The 16,285-nt window shown below is 34.8% G+C and overlaps 2 protein-coding genes across 2 annotated transcripts; one reads left to right on the plus strand and one right to left on the minus strand.

Annotated features, from left to right (window-relative positions):
• Positions 1-3,458: 3,458 nt before the first annotated feature.
• On the plus strand, positions 3,459-11,757 carry LOC106384149 (lysine-specific demethylase JMJ25-like). The gene is made up of 13 exons (XM_048749989.1): positions 3,459-4,045; positions 4,177-4,313; positions 4,386-4,485; positions 4,562-4,691; positions 4,771-4,834; positions 8,716-9,328; positions 9,399-9,728; positions 9,812-10,097; positions 10,170-10,702; positions 10,788-10,860; positions 10,936-11,021; positions 11,171-11,290; positions 11,371-11,757. The coding sequence occupies exons 1-13, from the start codon at positions 3,683-3,685 to the stop codon at positions 11,449-11,451; spliced, it is 2,916 nt and encodes a 971-aa protein (XP_048605946.1). The 5' UTR covers positions 3,459-3,682; the 3' UTR covers positions 11,452-11,757.
• A 219-nt stretch (positions 11,758-11,976) lies between these two features.
• LOC106388762 (replication stress response regulator SDE2-like) lies at positions 11,977-13,763 on the minus strand. Its single transcript, XM_048749990.1, has 3 exons — positions 13,011-13,763; positions 12,366-12,879; positions 11,977-12,232 (listed from the first exon to the last, which is right to left on the minus strand). Exons 1-3 carry the CDS (start codon positions 13,628-13,630, stop codon positions 12,086-12,088), a joined length of 1,281 nt encoding a protein of 426 aa, XP_048605947.1. The 5' UTR covers positions 13,631-13,763; the 3' UTR covers positions 11,977-12,085.
• Positions 13,764-16,285: the final 2,522 nt, after the last annotated feature.

The following is a 16,285-nucleotide window of genomic DNA, read 5'->3' on the forward strand; positions in this document are numbered from 1 at the left end:
TAGTTTACTATACATTTATCTTCATTACACTAATCTTTGTGTAGTACAATATATAAGAGGCTGTAGATATTTTCTCTAAAATACTTATACTGCTTTGAGAATTATTTCTGATTGAAATGTATATATCATTTCGTTTGCTTATTGTCTCAACATAAGTGTCTCAAAATCTCATGGATTTACTTTGAGAAAAATTCATCAATCTTAGTTTTAGTGTAAACATAATCTTCTGGATGTTTGACTTATCATAAAAAGTGAGATTCTTTAACTCTTCCCCTCGAGATGATAATACTACAGGTTTATCAATCTCGAATGTATCTCATTTTCTTAATCAACACTATATCCTACATGGGTTATGTATTTTTCGTAGATCCTTTTAACTTTTGATACTTATAAAAATACAATACCTTAAGAACTTTAAATTGCATTCTTAAGAACTTTAAATTGAATTTTTATGTGCAGTAATACTATGTACACTTCTGGAGCATCATATAGATCCTCTTTTTAAGCATTCTATAAGTTTTTACTACCTTGTATTGTACACACAATAAATTTTCTTTCATCTTCAGATGAATTCATAATTTCTTTTCTTTATTACCATGTTTATTTTCTCAACTTTAAGTGAGAGTATGAGTTCTATAAAGAAACTCTTTGGACCTTGACCTCATTTATGCTTACGTCTAAAACCACTTTTATGTTCATTTTCTTGACCAATGCTCACGTCTAAAAGGGTATAAATGTCATATTCTCTTCAGGAGAATGAATCATAATCAACTAGACGTGATTTATCAATAGATATTTTTCATATATATGCATCATAAAAAATTTATTGAAGAAATTTTACTTTTAAACTTAACATCTAACATAGTTGGCTTTATTTACAGACTTCAGGTCTTGTAATCTTTAAATGCAAAATACAAAATGAGCTTTAGGTAATCACTTCAGGTGATAATACCCTTTTTATATATATTATTCTCGGAAAATATAGGTGATAATACCCTTTTTAATCACTTTAGGTAATCACTTCAGGTGTATTAACAAAGGTGTCTTATTATATCAGAAAATAAATAAAACTTTCATAGTAATTATTATATAGACTATATTATTACTCTCATGCTTTTTAACAATGTTTAACCTATCAATCAATTTAATGAACAAATTTATATCACTGCCAACTTCATGCAAATTGATTTATCTAATCAAGTTTGTTAAACTTGTATATAAAGCATAAAATACTTATCTTATAAACAGAAGTATATCGGCGATGAAAGTTTCAGCTATTCACGTTTCTGAATTGGCTGATAACTTGTACATATCTTTCCGAGAGAATACACAATCCTGAAAACTTTAAATTTTGCTCATATAAACATGGCCATTACATTAGTAAATATCAACATATAATCCAAATTCTTTTATGATATTAGACCAAAGACTAATCGACTACAAAACTAACCGATTACAAATAATTTATTTTATGATGTTAGACCATGAATCATAAAGTATGTTTCCTTAATACCATTAAACCATGAAGCATATTAAAGTATAATAAGCAAAATTTAATTCATCAAATAACTATTATTCTTACATATAGACAAGCGTTGATATATATATATATATATCATCGTCTAAAATGACTATATATATATATATATATATATATATATTTTTTTTTTTTAGAATTTCGCAATTTTAAAATGAACCATTTATTATGAACTTCATAATTTAAAAACCGTTTACATTAATCATACAAGCAATAACAAGTAAATATAATGTAAACAAACATAAGGCGATGTTAATGCCAAAATATTCATCAGTGGTTCCTCCAACAAAAATAAAATACATAGCCGAAAAAATATAAATCGCACATAAAATTAAAGCTAAGCGACTCATCTTCATTACGATTGAAAAACCGAAATATGGCGATTTGAAAATTTTGAGAGGAGATGAAATGTTTTGGATGAGTGATGAAGTGAAGAATGAGTTGTATTTATAGATGAAAATACTGTTCATAGCCGTTTGAAAAAGAGAAAAATTTTGAAAATTTTTCTTTGTGACCGTTGGGGTTAAATCGAGTGTACTAAAAATCAGTCTGAAAATATCGTATTAAACGATCAATCAAATCTATTAAATTTCATAAAATTTTGATAAAAATAAAAATTATGGTGAATAAATATTTTTTGTTATGATAATAAATTATGCGACGGCTCAGCCGGTCAATGCAGAATAATAAATAAATTATACGGCGGCTCGACCGACCAATTAGCAATAAACAAAATATAAAGGTGGCTCAGCCGACCAGTTAACAACAAACAGAAAATAAAGGCGGCTCAGCCGTCCAGTTAACAACAAACAGAAAATAAAGGCGGCTCGGCCGTCCAGTTAGCAATAAATAGAATATAAGGCGGCTCGGCCGACCAATAAATAAATTAAAATATTAATAAATAATATAGGCGGTATTCCGGCCATTATAACATAATATAAATAATAGTACAGGCGGTATACCGACCATTATAGCAGAGTATATATGATACAATAAATTTTACCGAATTGCAGAACGATCGTGCTGATAATGTGTTAAGAAATAACTTATAATTTATAGTTTCGAGAAATTTAAATAAGAGTAGAATTTGATACCCGTAGGAAGCAAATAACACTAGTATAAGGGAGAGAGTTTATTATAAGGAAGAAGAAGAAGATGTAATGGTTCTTTGATTATAAACTCTTGTTCTTGTTTTTTTGGTGTACAAAAGAGTGAGATGAGTGATGGTATTTATAGTGAACAACAATACATAAAATAACAAAGATGGTGCTTAATTTGGTAAATGAGTGGGTGATCATAGTGTTTGATGAGTAGATGATCATAGTGCTTGAGTTGGTAAAGGAGTGGATGATCATAGTGCTTGAGTTTGGTAAAGAAGTGGATGATCATTTCAATGCTTATCTTATAACACTAGTTAAACTGTAGTTTGGTCTAATTAAGAAATATACCTATTTTTTTTAATTTTGTAATAGGCCTGTTCGTTAAATAAACGCCAGCTACGGCAGTAGTTCAAAATAAATCTATGATCACGGCAAATACATCACAGTCGCGGCAAAAGAAAAATTATTTTTCAGTCGCTATAGCCAATAATAACCGGCTGATGCGACGCTAGAAATAACAGCGGCAGTGGCAACTCCGGTTTCCTGTCTCTAATCGATCCTTAACGACTGACGCGGTGGCTGACATAATGTAAAATTATTTATGTAATAACTTTATTTATTGCTGCTGACGCCAGTTGCTGCGGCTTTAAAACGAACATGCCTAATATTAGAAATTTAAGAAAGCTTGTTTTCAACACTGATATTATTAATTAAAAATATGGAGTATATTACAAGACGATTTTATAACCAAGAAATATATTTATATTGTGAAGATTGAAAAATTATTTATATAGATTTTTTGTTTTGTCTAGAAAAGAAAAAAGAAAAGATTTTTTGATAGAGGGTTTTATTTTGCATTAATAAAGAGAGAGAGAGAGAGAGAGAAAGTAGCTGAGAATGAATTAGGGATAACGGACTCCGATGATCCATCATTCCTATAATAAGACTTTGACCTGCCACGTCACTGATTCATTATCATCAGAAACGCCGCCGTCTGATGTTCCAAAGCTGAGACAGGGGGCGATAGCGAGAGACTTGAGAGAGCATGGAGAAGCGAATTAGATCAGATGATTCCGACGAGTCAGAAGAACTTCGATCTGACAAGCGACGTAATACGAGGAAGAAAGATACGGATGGTGTGAGCATAGGCTCTCCGAGCTCTGAGGGAATAGGTAGAGGTAGAGGAAAAGGAAGAGGGAGAGGAAGAAAATCTGACGGTGGGGATAATTCGAAGCGAATTGGATCAGATGATTCCAAAGAACATAGATCTGAAGGTGTTGTGAGCATAGAATCTCTGAGCTCTGAGGGCCAGGGAAGAGGGAGAGGAAGAAAATCTGACGGTGGAGAGGGCTCGAGGCGAACTGCTGAAAGAAGAGGGAGAGAGAGAGTCGTGTCTACGCGCGACAAGGTTATTTTCTTTTTTGTAATTGAATTGTTCAGTTTTTGTACTTGCTGTAAACAAGCTTGAATCATCTTTGTTTACTTCTATTTGTGGAAATCTTGTTTTTGGATAAATGTAACACTGTTTTCCTTTTGCAGGATGATAACTCTGATGGAACAAAAAAGTATGTGGGCTTGACTTGCCATCAGTGCAAGAACCTAACGGATAAGGTTGATCTCGTCTTCTGCTCAAAATGCATCAAGAAGCGCTATTGCTATGACTGCATCAAGAGATGGTAAAAGTATTTTACTTGCACACTACAACAAGCTTACGATTCCAGTAGTTAGAATCTTGAAACTCTATATAGGTATCCAGAGAGAACGCCTGAGGAAGTTAGAGATGCATGTCCTTTCTGTGTCGGGAATTGCAACTGCAGAGCTTGTTTGCGTCAGCCTTTGCTTGTCAAGGTGTGAGATCATTTTTTCTTTGTGAATCTATTGAGATGTAATGTCTCCTTCATTTGTATATTTTTATGAATCTCAGCAACCAAGTGAGAAGGATGCTAATGTCAAGCTCAAGCAGTTGCAGTACCTATTAGTTAAAGCTCTTCCTGTTCTTAGGGATATTTATGCAGAGCAAAACCGTGAATTAGAGGTCGAATCAGCAATTAGAGGTATGTTCTCTTCACTTGTGCTCTCCTCTCATTTCTTCTTTGTTTATATTAGCCAACGTAACCTGTTTTATTCATCTAGGAGTCCCTGTGACAGAATCTGATATTACTAGGTCCGAACTTCATCCTAGTGAACGCATATACTGGTAAGTTTTCAAAAACTCGTTTGCTTTTTTTTTTTTTTTTGCTTGCTTGATAATGATATTTCTTCGTGGGGAAAATACACTTCCATACCATTTCTTGTATGTTTGGTAGTTTATTGATGAGATCATGATCGTATTAAGTAGTTTCAATATAGTTTAAATACGCTTCACATTGTGAAGCATGTAGTTGCCTTGATAACCATCGGCAAGGGTTCTGGACCCCTTGCGCGGGTTAGTCTGTTATGTCCCACTTCGCTCAAGTGAAAAATTAATTAAGTCCATATATAATCCCACTGATTCCCCACTTATAAGTTAGCTTTCAGATGAATTTGGCTATGGGCTGATTGTGGGACACTTATACTAAATGATACATTAGCCGTGTTCGTTTGTTAACCGCAAGACGCTCCCGCTGCGGCAAGAAAAAGCACGGTGGTGATGATCAAAATAATAGAATCTGAAGCTAAAGTAACCGCCAACGATTTCCGGAGACACAAAAAACTTGACGCCGGTGCCGCTAAAATTTTCAGCGTCCCTTCTACTGCCCCTGCGTCATATCGGTGTTGCGTGTTGTTAATCGCCGCTGCGGTCATGGGTGTTGTGTGTTGACGTGATTCCCGTTTAATTTTTGGTCGTTGCCGCTGCGTCTTGCGGCTAAGAAACGAACACGGCTATAGTATCAAATGGTATCAGAGCCGCCACGATCGTCCTTCACCAGTGTCGAGGATGTCCCATATCGCTAAAGTGAGAAATTAGTATATGTCCATATATAGTCTTATTGGTCCCCCGCTTACAAGCTAGCTTTTGGGTGGATTTGATTATGGGCTGATTGTGGACACTTGCGTTTATATTTCACTGGCGTCCAGGATGTTTAAAGGGCCAGTATTATTATGTCCCACATCGCTCAAGTGAGAAATTAATTTAAGTCCATATATAGTCTCTTGATCCCCAATTACAAGCTCACCTTTTGGTGGGTTCTACATTTGAGACTAATATGGATTTGGTTATAAAGTTTCTACTCGGTGAACTTTCTATATGTGGTAAACTTTATATCTTTCTTATGAGAATTTACGCATGTATGATGCAAAAGTTCTATTCTTTTTGCATGTATTATGAGAATTTACGTTCTGACTACAACACTTTGAGCAGTTTTATGAGATCTATGTCTAACGTTATTCTTTGCATTATGTCGAAGCACTCATGCAAGTCTTATTCCTACTTTGCATTCTTTGGGATCTAAACCCTAGACTTCCTAGTATGTTAGCATTAATAGCATCTCCAATCTCTCTATTTTCTTCTAAAATAGAGATATGTATTATAGAGGTGGATTTGGTTCTATGCATGTGTATATAATCTATGTTACATGGAAACGGAAGCTGGTACGTGGAAGCGGAAGCGTATAGAAGTGCAGAAGCGAGATTTTTTAAAAAAATTAGGAAGCGGGTATGTATTGGAAGCGTATATCCATTTATACATATATATACATACATATATATATATATATATATTAAAATATAAGAATTTTTTAAAAAATCTTGGACTAAAATTATATAATTTAAACTTATAATTAAGTATTTATTCATTTATAATAATTTTGAAATGATTTCATATTAAAATTGTGAAAATACACATAAATTAAGTTTAAAAAAATCATTATATTAATTATTTTTAATACTTCTAAATGATTGACACAATATATTTGAATCTATGCTATATCTTTAGTAAAAACCTCTATGCATAAAGATACTTCATAGTATTAGATTTAATATTTATATATTTTAATTCTCTCTCTTTCATTACTATTAAAATTTAGATTTTATATAAATTAAAACTATGAATTTAATTTTCTATTTATTTATGACATTGTGTTCTTAAGAAAAAGTGGAAGCGTGATTCCAAAATGGAATCGTAAGCTCCCAACGTGTGTTTAAATAGAATATTTTAGAAGCGTTTTGGAAGCGAGATTCCGTAAGCTTCCACAAGGTTCCGATTCCGATTCCGGTTCCGAAGTGGGAAGCGTACGTCCGATGAAGCTTCCGTGCAACCTAGTATATAATAGAGTTTCTCTATTTTAGAGGAAAATATAGAATAAAGATCTCTATTTTAGAGGAAAATATAGAGGAATTTTACTTTTTGACTCTATATTTAGAGATAGAAATAATAATTCTTTATATTTTCCTCTAAAAATAGATAAACTTTATTATACAGACATACATTAATTGGAGTAGATCTACTTCTATAATAGAGTTTTTCTATTTAGGAAAAATATAATGATGAAAATAAAGGTAGGTTAGAGATGGTCTAGTGAACTTTTGGTCAAATCACTAAACTAAAAGAGCTTCTAGAGTGATTTTTTGTAAACATTGATTTTTTTTATTATAATATATAAGAAGCATTGCATTAACGATTGGACAATTTTCTCAAATAGCTATTTTAAAGTTTTTGTCACAAAAATGATCTTCAATGAAAAAAAAAATGATCAAAGGGATTCCATTAAAGATACAAAAGACTTTTCTACCATTTGCTTTATATATATACCAATATAAATAAATAATAAAAATGAAAATAATTTTCTTATTATATGTTTTTAAATTCTAATTTTTTTTATAATTTTTTAAAATTTTTTTTATAATTTTTTAAAAAAATTTTAAAATGTTTTTTGAAACTTTTTTTATTTTCTATTTTAAAAATAATAAACCCACCTCCAAAATCCAACTCGAAAATTTCACCGTTAACTCTAAACCCTAAGTTTAGATTAGTTAAGTGTATAATTCACAATTTAATAAAAATTCTTTTGGTCATTTTTTGTAGCTCTTTTGGTAAAAAAAAACTAAAAATCTCTATTAAAGAATTTCTCTTAACGATTTTATAAAGCTAATTTTACTATCTTATGAAAATTAACGCTAGGAAGTTATACATTTACAATTTCAGACAACTAAATAAAATTATGTTTGACGGTTCTACTTGCATCAGACAACAGAAGATCATTTGTAATCTTGTCTACGCTAATCTACATAAATGATGGTAAATCGCATTCTCTATTATTTTTAATTTTGATATATTATAAATGTTACTACTCTATCAAAAGTTCAATGCGAGAGCATTGAGCAAATATTTGAAGAACATTTACAACTTTTAAATGTTAATCTAAGTATTTTTTTAATAGTTGATGATTGGATAATAATGAGCATGATTTTTTGGTCTAAAATGAGCATGATGTTTGTTATGCCAATTCTTAATAGATTTTTACTTTCCAGTAAGCTTCTAAACCTCTGATAAACTTTGGAAAGATATTTTCTTTATTTTTATTTTATTTTGGACAACTCAAAATTCTCTTCCAATACATATATATGGCTCTGCATGTACATGGTGCACTATGCAAACCCGATCCGAATATGAAAAGTATCTGGACAGTAGGATATCCGAACACCCAGCCTTAGTCGAACTGAACCGAAATCACTTCGCATAAAATCAAATGAAAAATCATAATCATCTGAACGGACAGTTATTAAAATATTTTGGATACCAAATTAAGAATCAAACTAACTTAAATGGAATAACAATGGCCATGATAGCTGTCAAATACATTTGTTGAGTTACCCTTTAATGAACTGTTTTGTGAAATAGCATTATTTGTAGATAAGACAGTTTGATTACTTTGCTGGAAATATGGGGCTTGGTGCTCATTTATATGTAAACAAGACACAGTTCGCCAAAAAAAAAAAAAAAGACACAGTTTGCATATTTCCTGAAGAAGTGAATAAAGCATCAGTCATAAAAACACATTTTGTTATCTGTTTCTTTGAATTGCATCTTTCGTTGATTTTTCTTACATATTACTCTGAGTTACCTTATTTGCTTACAATCTCTTCTCTCTTGTACGACAGTGACCTGTGCAGCACATCCATTGCCAATTTTCACAGAAGCTGTCTGAACCCAGATTGCTCTTCCGACATTTGTCTTTCTTGCTGCAAGGAACTTAGAGAGAGTTCACATGATGAGAAGGGAGATGGGGAGAACTTCTCTGACTGGAAGCTTAATCCTGACGGTAGCATTCCATGCCCTCCCAAAGAGCGTCGTGGCTGTGGCACTTCAACTCTGGAGTTGAGACGTTTGTGCGAATGTGATAGGGTTGAAAAGCTGATAACGAATGCAGAGGAAGTTACTCTGCAGTTTAGGCCACCAGATGTGAATATTGCTCATGAATGTTCCTCATGCACTTCCATCATCAGTAGGCAGGCGGCGTTTAGGAAGAATGGTCATGATAACTTTTTGTACTGCCCAAATGCTGTTGATCTGGCTGAAGGCGACATTGCTCATTTTCAGTCGCATTGGATGAGGGCGGAACCTGTGATAGTGAGAAATGTTCTCGACAAGACACCTGGACTAAGTTGGGATCCAATGGTTATGTGGAGGGCTTGTAGGGAAATGGATCCAAAAGCTAAATGCAAAGAAGAGGCAAAAAGCGTGAAAGCTTTGGATTGCTTGGACTGGTGTGAGGTCAGTCAAAACTGAATCTATGTGTATTTTCAAAGACGTAAGCTCATTAACACATCCCTTTCTCCTGTAGGTTGAAATAAATATTCATCAGTTTTTTCAAGGCTACTTGAAAGGCCGCCAGGATGCCAGTGGTATGCCAGTAATGTTGAAGTTAAAGGATTGGCCTCCTTCAACTTTATTTGAAGAGCGCCTTCCAAGGCATAACGCTGAGTTTATTTCTTCCTTACCTTTCTCTGATTACACTGACCCAAAGTCAGGTCTCTTGAATCTGGCAACAAGACTTCCTGAAGAATCCTTGAAGCCAGATCTTGGACCCAAGACATACATTGCATACGGTTTCCCTGAAGAGCTTGATGGAGGAGATTCTGTGACAAAACTACACTGTGATATGTCCGACGCGGTAAGTGTGCACCCTTTCTTTCTCAATTCTTCGTAGACGTAAACCACTGATCTTTACTTTCTACTTTGGTGGATTTGTGTTAGGTCAATGTGCTGACACACACAGCTAAAGTTGATATACCTTCCTGGCAACACAAACTTGTAAAAAAAGCAAAGTTGCGTAAACAACAGTCTGGTCAAGAGACAGAAGCCAGTGAATGTGAAAACAAGTCAGTGAAAGAAGTAGTGAATGAGGAAGCTGCTTTAAAGAAATGGGATGGTCTTGTGGGAGAAGAGACTTTAAAGGACAAGGCAGCTAACGAAGAACCATCAAATAGCAGCTCGAGACCGTCCAGCTCACAAGAAGTTGATAAGATGTTTGTTTCAAAAGGTATTTGAAAGAAGCTCCCTCCCAAGTTTATGTTTTATTATTTAAATTCATTACTGAACGGTTAAATTGCAGGTGAATGTACCAAAACTGAAAGAGATGATCCTGTGGAAGGGTCTTGTAGTTCGAAGTCAGGTCATGATCCAAAGGCGGATGCTGGTTTGATAAACGAACCAATCGCTGGTGAGAATAATAGTGAAGTATGTTTGAAGACGGAGAGATTATCTCCAACGAACCAAAGTGAAGATGATCCCACGGTGGAGAACGGACTTATGATGCCAACAGCTCTTTCAACTGCCCCGTTGGACACAGATGGTAGTCTCCCGCAGCCTGTGGAATCCATAAAAGAGGAGAAACTGGATTCTCCAAAGGAAACTGAGGGCAATGTCACTCAGAGTTTGGATGGTAGTACAAGTGCGGAGTCCATACAAGAGCAGAAACATGATGCTCCAAAAGAAACTAATGGCAATGCCAATGAGAGTTCAGAGGCTGTGCATGGTGGTGCTGTGTGGGACATCTTTCGAAGAGAGGATGTTCCAAAACTTATTGAGTATTTGGAAAGACACAAGCATGAGTTTCGCCATTTCTTTAACGAACCTGTGGAATCTGTAAGTGTCATCACAACATCACACTTGTAAATGATTAATATCTGAGAGAAAAATCTGGACTTTAAAGCTTCTGATTAATTTTCAGGTTACTCACCCAATTCATGACCAGACCTTGTTCTTGACTGAAAGCCAGAAGAAACAGCTGAAAGAGGAGTTCGGTAAGATTCTTGTTTGGATTTTATCTTCTTTGCTATGGCGAAAATTCTGATATATGTTATTGTTCGTAAGCACAGATATAGAGCCATGGACATTTGTGCAACACCTCGGCGAAGCTGTTTTTATCCCTGCAGGTTGTCCTCACCAAGTTAGAAATATACAGGTAAACAACGAGTCAAAAATGCCCCCCGTTGTTTTGACATCTCATGTTTATGAATCAAGTAACTTTGTATCTATTTTCATTCATCCTGATCAACTCTCTTGGTTCATTTCAAAATGTTAATGATCCCTGAAATTGGAACTGTTTTACAGTCATGCATAAAGGTGGCAGTAGATTTTGTTGCTCCTGAAAACTTAGAGGAGTGCCTTAGGCTAACACAGGAGTTCCGGAGACTACCAAAAGACCACAGATCCAATGAAGATAAACTAGAGGTATTTTTTTAACTATTTTTGACTATTCTCTGTGTGCTCTCTCTGTACTTACTTATCTTCTAACTGCATTTTGGATGTAGCTTAAGAAAATAGTGCTGCATGCTGCCAGCTCAGCCATAAGAGAGGCACAAGATCTAATGCAAAACTCCATGACAGAATGATTCTAACAAAAGACTCACTGTAGGAAGAAGACATCAAGGTCTACATTGTAGGACTTGGTTTCTTCCCAAAGATGAAAGTCAGAAGACAGCCCTCTGTTTGCTTTGTCAGGGAACAAACTCCCGTGTAACATTATTGTATCAGTAAAACGATTCTGTGGCATTTATTTATGTAACATTGTATCAGTAAACTATTTGGTGGCATTTTACTTATGTAACATTAGAACAAAGATCCTTCCATCTTATTTTGAAGCAGTTGTAGCCGTTGAAAGCTTAAAGCTGATATAATGCAATGTCGGTTATGTCAAATAGTATACCAACAAAAAGAGAACTTCAAAAGGGTGTAGGCTCTTGAGAATTAAAAGACCTGTAAGATCATGAGAAGTGTTGATTAAACTTCCAAGTAAAGATTGCTTTAAAAAATGAAAGAGTTATTGCATCTTAGAAGTATTGATTAAACTTCTAAGTATAGATTGCTTTAAAAAATGAAAGAGTTATTGCATGTTGTTGGATTACTGAGTGTAGCACTTGAAGCTTAAAGCTGATATATTATTTACACATGTGGGTTGTGGTGTATCAACTACTACAACAAACATAGAAACTTCAAAGCCTTTGAGATACACTCTAGTTTTATTCTTCATTTCTTGGCCAGCAACTTCTTTGGAAGCTTATCTAATGGTGTCGATTTAAGTAAGAAGAGCCTTGCCGCCCGCTCTTGCAGTGTCCCTCCGCATTTCAGTCCATGTGACTGAAGCTCTGTCTTTAGTCTTTCCATCCCCAAGACCTGAAACCAAAGCAATACATATCGATAAAGGTTTAGTAACGATTTTGATGAACTATTGTATGAAGCAATTAGAGTTTCTGACAATATATTGTGTTGAAAGACATCATTTTGATTATGAGAAGAATGAATCTACCTCCAGATCCTTTGCGGAGTTGAAGTCATCAAAGTTAAGTGGTCCGACAGGTAGGCAACACACTGTATCATCAACAGACTCTGTTTCTCCAGCAACTCCTTCTGGCTTAACTTCAGAATCATTGCCTTGACTCTTAACATCTACAGACATAACTAATGTTCCACAAGTTACTTCGACCAGATTCTTTTCTGCGTCTACACTTGAATTCTCCTCCTTTTCAGTTTGAACAATCGCATCAACAACAGTGACAGGTAAATCACCACTCTTTCCTTCGTTGATCACTTGCACACCGATGATCTCTCCCTTAGGTACATCTGAACTTTGACATACAACTACAACGTCTTTCTCTTCCTCTGAACCTCTACTGCTTGAAGCTTTACCAGAAGAATCACCATCATGTGCCATACCCAAGCCTGAGCTCTCAACTTGGCTACCATTGTTTTTCTCTTTCTCATCCTCCTCCTCGTCGCTGCTATCATCGCTGTCACTAGCATCAACTGCTCTCTTACCCTTCCTGAACAAGAGAAACAAACACCACATCAACGGTATATGAAGAACCCAAGTAACATAAACCACATCATCGGAACATATCAAAGGAACAAACTTTTCAATGCATTGATCCAAGCAGCTAAACCTTCTTCTTACCATATCTTGAGTCGCTTCGACTTTTCAGACTCTGCATATACCTTCTTCCTCTTCCCACTCATAAAAGACTCTTTCAACGCCAAATCCACCGCCTCAATACACTTATCAGACTCCTCCCTATACCTCTTCACATACTTCTGCGTCGCTCCATTGCCAACACCTTCCTTAACTCTACTCGCTTGCTTCTTCAGAAACTCATCAGCCAACCTCTCAAGCTTCCTCTCCTCCTCACCTTCCTTCCACTCCTCAAGCCTCTTCTCCGCGTTCACGTGCCTCAGCCTCCGTCCGCTCATATCCCTACACGCGTCGAAGTTGTTCGTCTTCTTCTGCCCCGCCTTGGTGGCTGCTCCGCGGAGCAAGGAGCCGAATCCTCCTTTGCCTCCGCGGAGGGAGAGGACGAGGTTTACGGTGGCGTCGGGTTGAGAGACGGTGGACTCGTCGGAGATCTGGTATCCTCCGCAGATCAGACGCTGGAGATGCGTCGGGATGTGAGTGTGGTCGAAGATCCGCTGCTTGATCTGGTCGCCATAGGCTAAGGGAGAGGAGAAAGCTAGGGTTATCGATTTTCCGTTGAGTAGCCTAACGAATAACTGTAACGGCTTAGAGCTATGATCCGCCATCGAGAGGCAAAAGCTCAATTATCGAAGAAGAAGAAAATCGATTTTGTTGAAATCACAACGAAAGGTTAAATCTTGGGATGGGCAATAAACTGAGCCGAACCCCATCCGTTAAATATGAATGCGAACCCATTCAAACCCAATATCAATATTGAATGGATTTTTATTTTATGGTATTTCGGATTACGAAACCAAAACTCGAACCTTAAATGGATATCCAATAGAACCCAAAAGATTTAAAATCCGAAAAAATAGAACTTATACCAAACATGATCTTAATTTCTACTATGTATCCAAAATACACTAAAATATTTTTAAACATCTAAAATAGTTATTTATACATGAATAATTGACTCAAATATTTATTTTAATATATATTTTTGGTATTTGGTTAGTATTAATATTTTTATATTTTAAAAATTGCATTTGAAATTCAATTACGAATAAGTTTGCTTTTCAAGTTTAAACAATGTTTTAAAAAAAAACTTAAATAATGTTTCTTATGTTGATATGATAGAATTGCTAGTTGTTAATTTTAACTTGTTTATATTTCATTATGTATGATTTTTTCGTTTGTACAAAACTTTGATTTGTCATGCTATATACCATATTTTTACAAATAGTTCAAATAAGAGTTTTGTATGGTTGATAAACGAGTCTCTTAGAGTTATTTTGAAGGAAAACAATATGGTTTGATGAAGCCAGGTAAACAAATTTTTTGAAATTATTGGATATATATTGAGTGTAATCAAGTACAAATCAATATTTATGGAACTGATAACCCGATTAATATTTGAAACTGAAACTATTTTGGGTTCAGTAAGATATTGGACATGTAACTAAACACAAACCGAATCCTACATGGTTTTTTATAATGTCCGAATAAGACTGAGATTTATGAAACTGAAAACGCGAAACCCAAATGAACCCGAACCAAAACCCAATTGCGACCCGGATTACCCAGCCCTACTAAAGTCTGTAATATGGTCAGTCGTTAACGAACAGATGATATTTGTAATTTTTATGGTCAGGTTATCTAAAAATATGATTTTTTTTTGTAAAATGATACATATAATGATTAATTTTTATGGTCAGGTTAACTTTTTTTCCTTATCTTTTATTCCTCGTTCTCTGAATGTCCGAGCCGATATCCTTGCAAAGGGTGCTCGGTCTCGCGGTTTTACGTTCTCCCATGTAAACTCTAATGCTCCGGTTTGGATGGTACTCGAGACCAAGACCGCTAGACGCATCATAATAATATATAGAGATTTTGTTGTCAAAAAAAAAAAAAATGATTAACGAGGACCATTTTCATATCTATAATAGGCCATGTGGTGTTTGTAAGCCATTGGTTATATGACCATTTCATTGATACAAAATTATAATTTAAAAAATATTACAATTATGGTTTACAATGACTTTAAATCAAGTTCTTCTTTGCCAAAATAATATCTAACAGCCAGAATGATTCAATTATGTTTCATTAATTAGGTTAAATTACTATAGTGTCCTATTAAAAATTAAATTGAATTTGAATAATTTAACTTTCGTTCTCATCACCACCTTCGTCGTGTCTCTTCATCATTGGACGATCTCCCTCATCTCTGCCACCGTCGTGAGCTTCATCGTCCCTCAGCTACAACAATCTCCTTCATTTTCATGTCTCTTCTCTTCACCGGACGAGATCATCAGATCTCTTTCTCTTCATCGGCCACACTTTTTCATCATCACGTCATTTCGTTGTTGTCTGATGATACTGTGTAGATATCGTCTCAGCTCGTCATCGTCATGTCACATGATTTTTGTTGTCATCGGAGAAATCGCTCAGTGAATAGATCATTAGTACTTCTATCATGTGATTTTCGATCTACATGTATCCATTACTATATTGACTATGTTTTCTGTTAATAGATTTAATAGTTGACAACGTCTTCAGTTTTGTAGCCAATGACCTTTGTTTATAGCCAACAACCTCTTCTTTTGGTTTAAAAAGCTTTGATCGATTTTTACCAAAAAAAAAGCTTTGGTCGAATGCATGAGCATGATTTTTAGTTGTCTTAGAGTTGTTTTCATATACTTTATCACCGATTGTTGAAGATTTTGCTATTCAAGAGAAATATATCATCATTCTTAACAACACGTTACTTTGGGGATTAAAACAATGGTGGAAGAGGTTCCACATGTTTCTATAGAAAACAATCATCATCTAAGAATCTTCATCACCAAAATAGTAGAATATGCTGAAATTTATCGTTTGTGTGGAAATGTTAGTGTTATATTCTTCCTAAATGTGTCTTTTAGGGGTGAATGACCAAACTGTTGATACAGCTGGAAGCTTCGCGCAGGTTATTGTTTTCAAAATTTTGAATATTATTTTTAAAATGTTTTTGTCATCTCTCCATATTTTCATCTTGAGCCGTCACCACCTTTGTATTTCATTTACTTTCCAGTGTGTGGTGCTTCCCACCATTATCGGAAAAAGACTCATGTAGAACCTAAAATCTACACAAAGTATTTGATAGTGATAGGAGTTTGATCTAGGGAAGACAAATGATGTAGGCAATGATTTCTTTAGAACACAACGATGTTAAATAGTTTCCAGTAGGTGAAAATAGATTGTATTGATGACTAAGGTCGAATACACTGAATTGAACTAGA

This window comes from Brassica napus, chromosome C3, assembly GCF_020379485.1.
Source record: "Brassica napus cultivar Da-Ae chromosome C3, Da-Ae, whole genome shotgun sequence".
Classification (NCBI taxonomy): Eukaryota; Viridiplantae; Streptophyta; class Magnoliopsida; order Brassicales; family Brassicaceae; genus Brassica; species Brassica napus.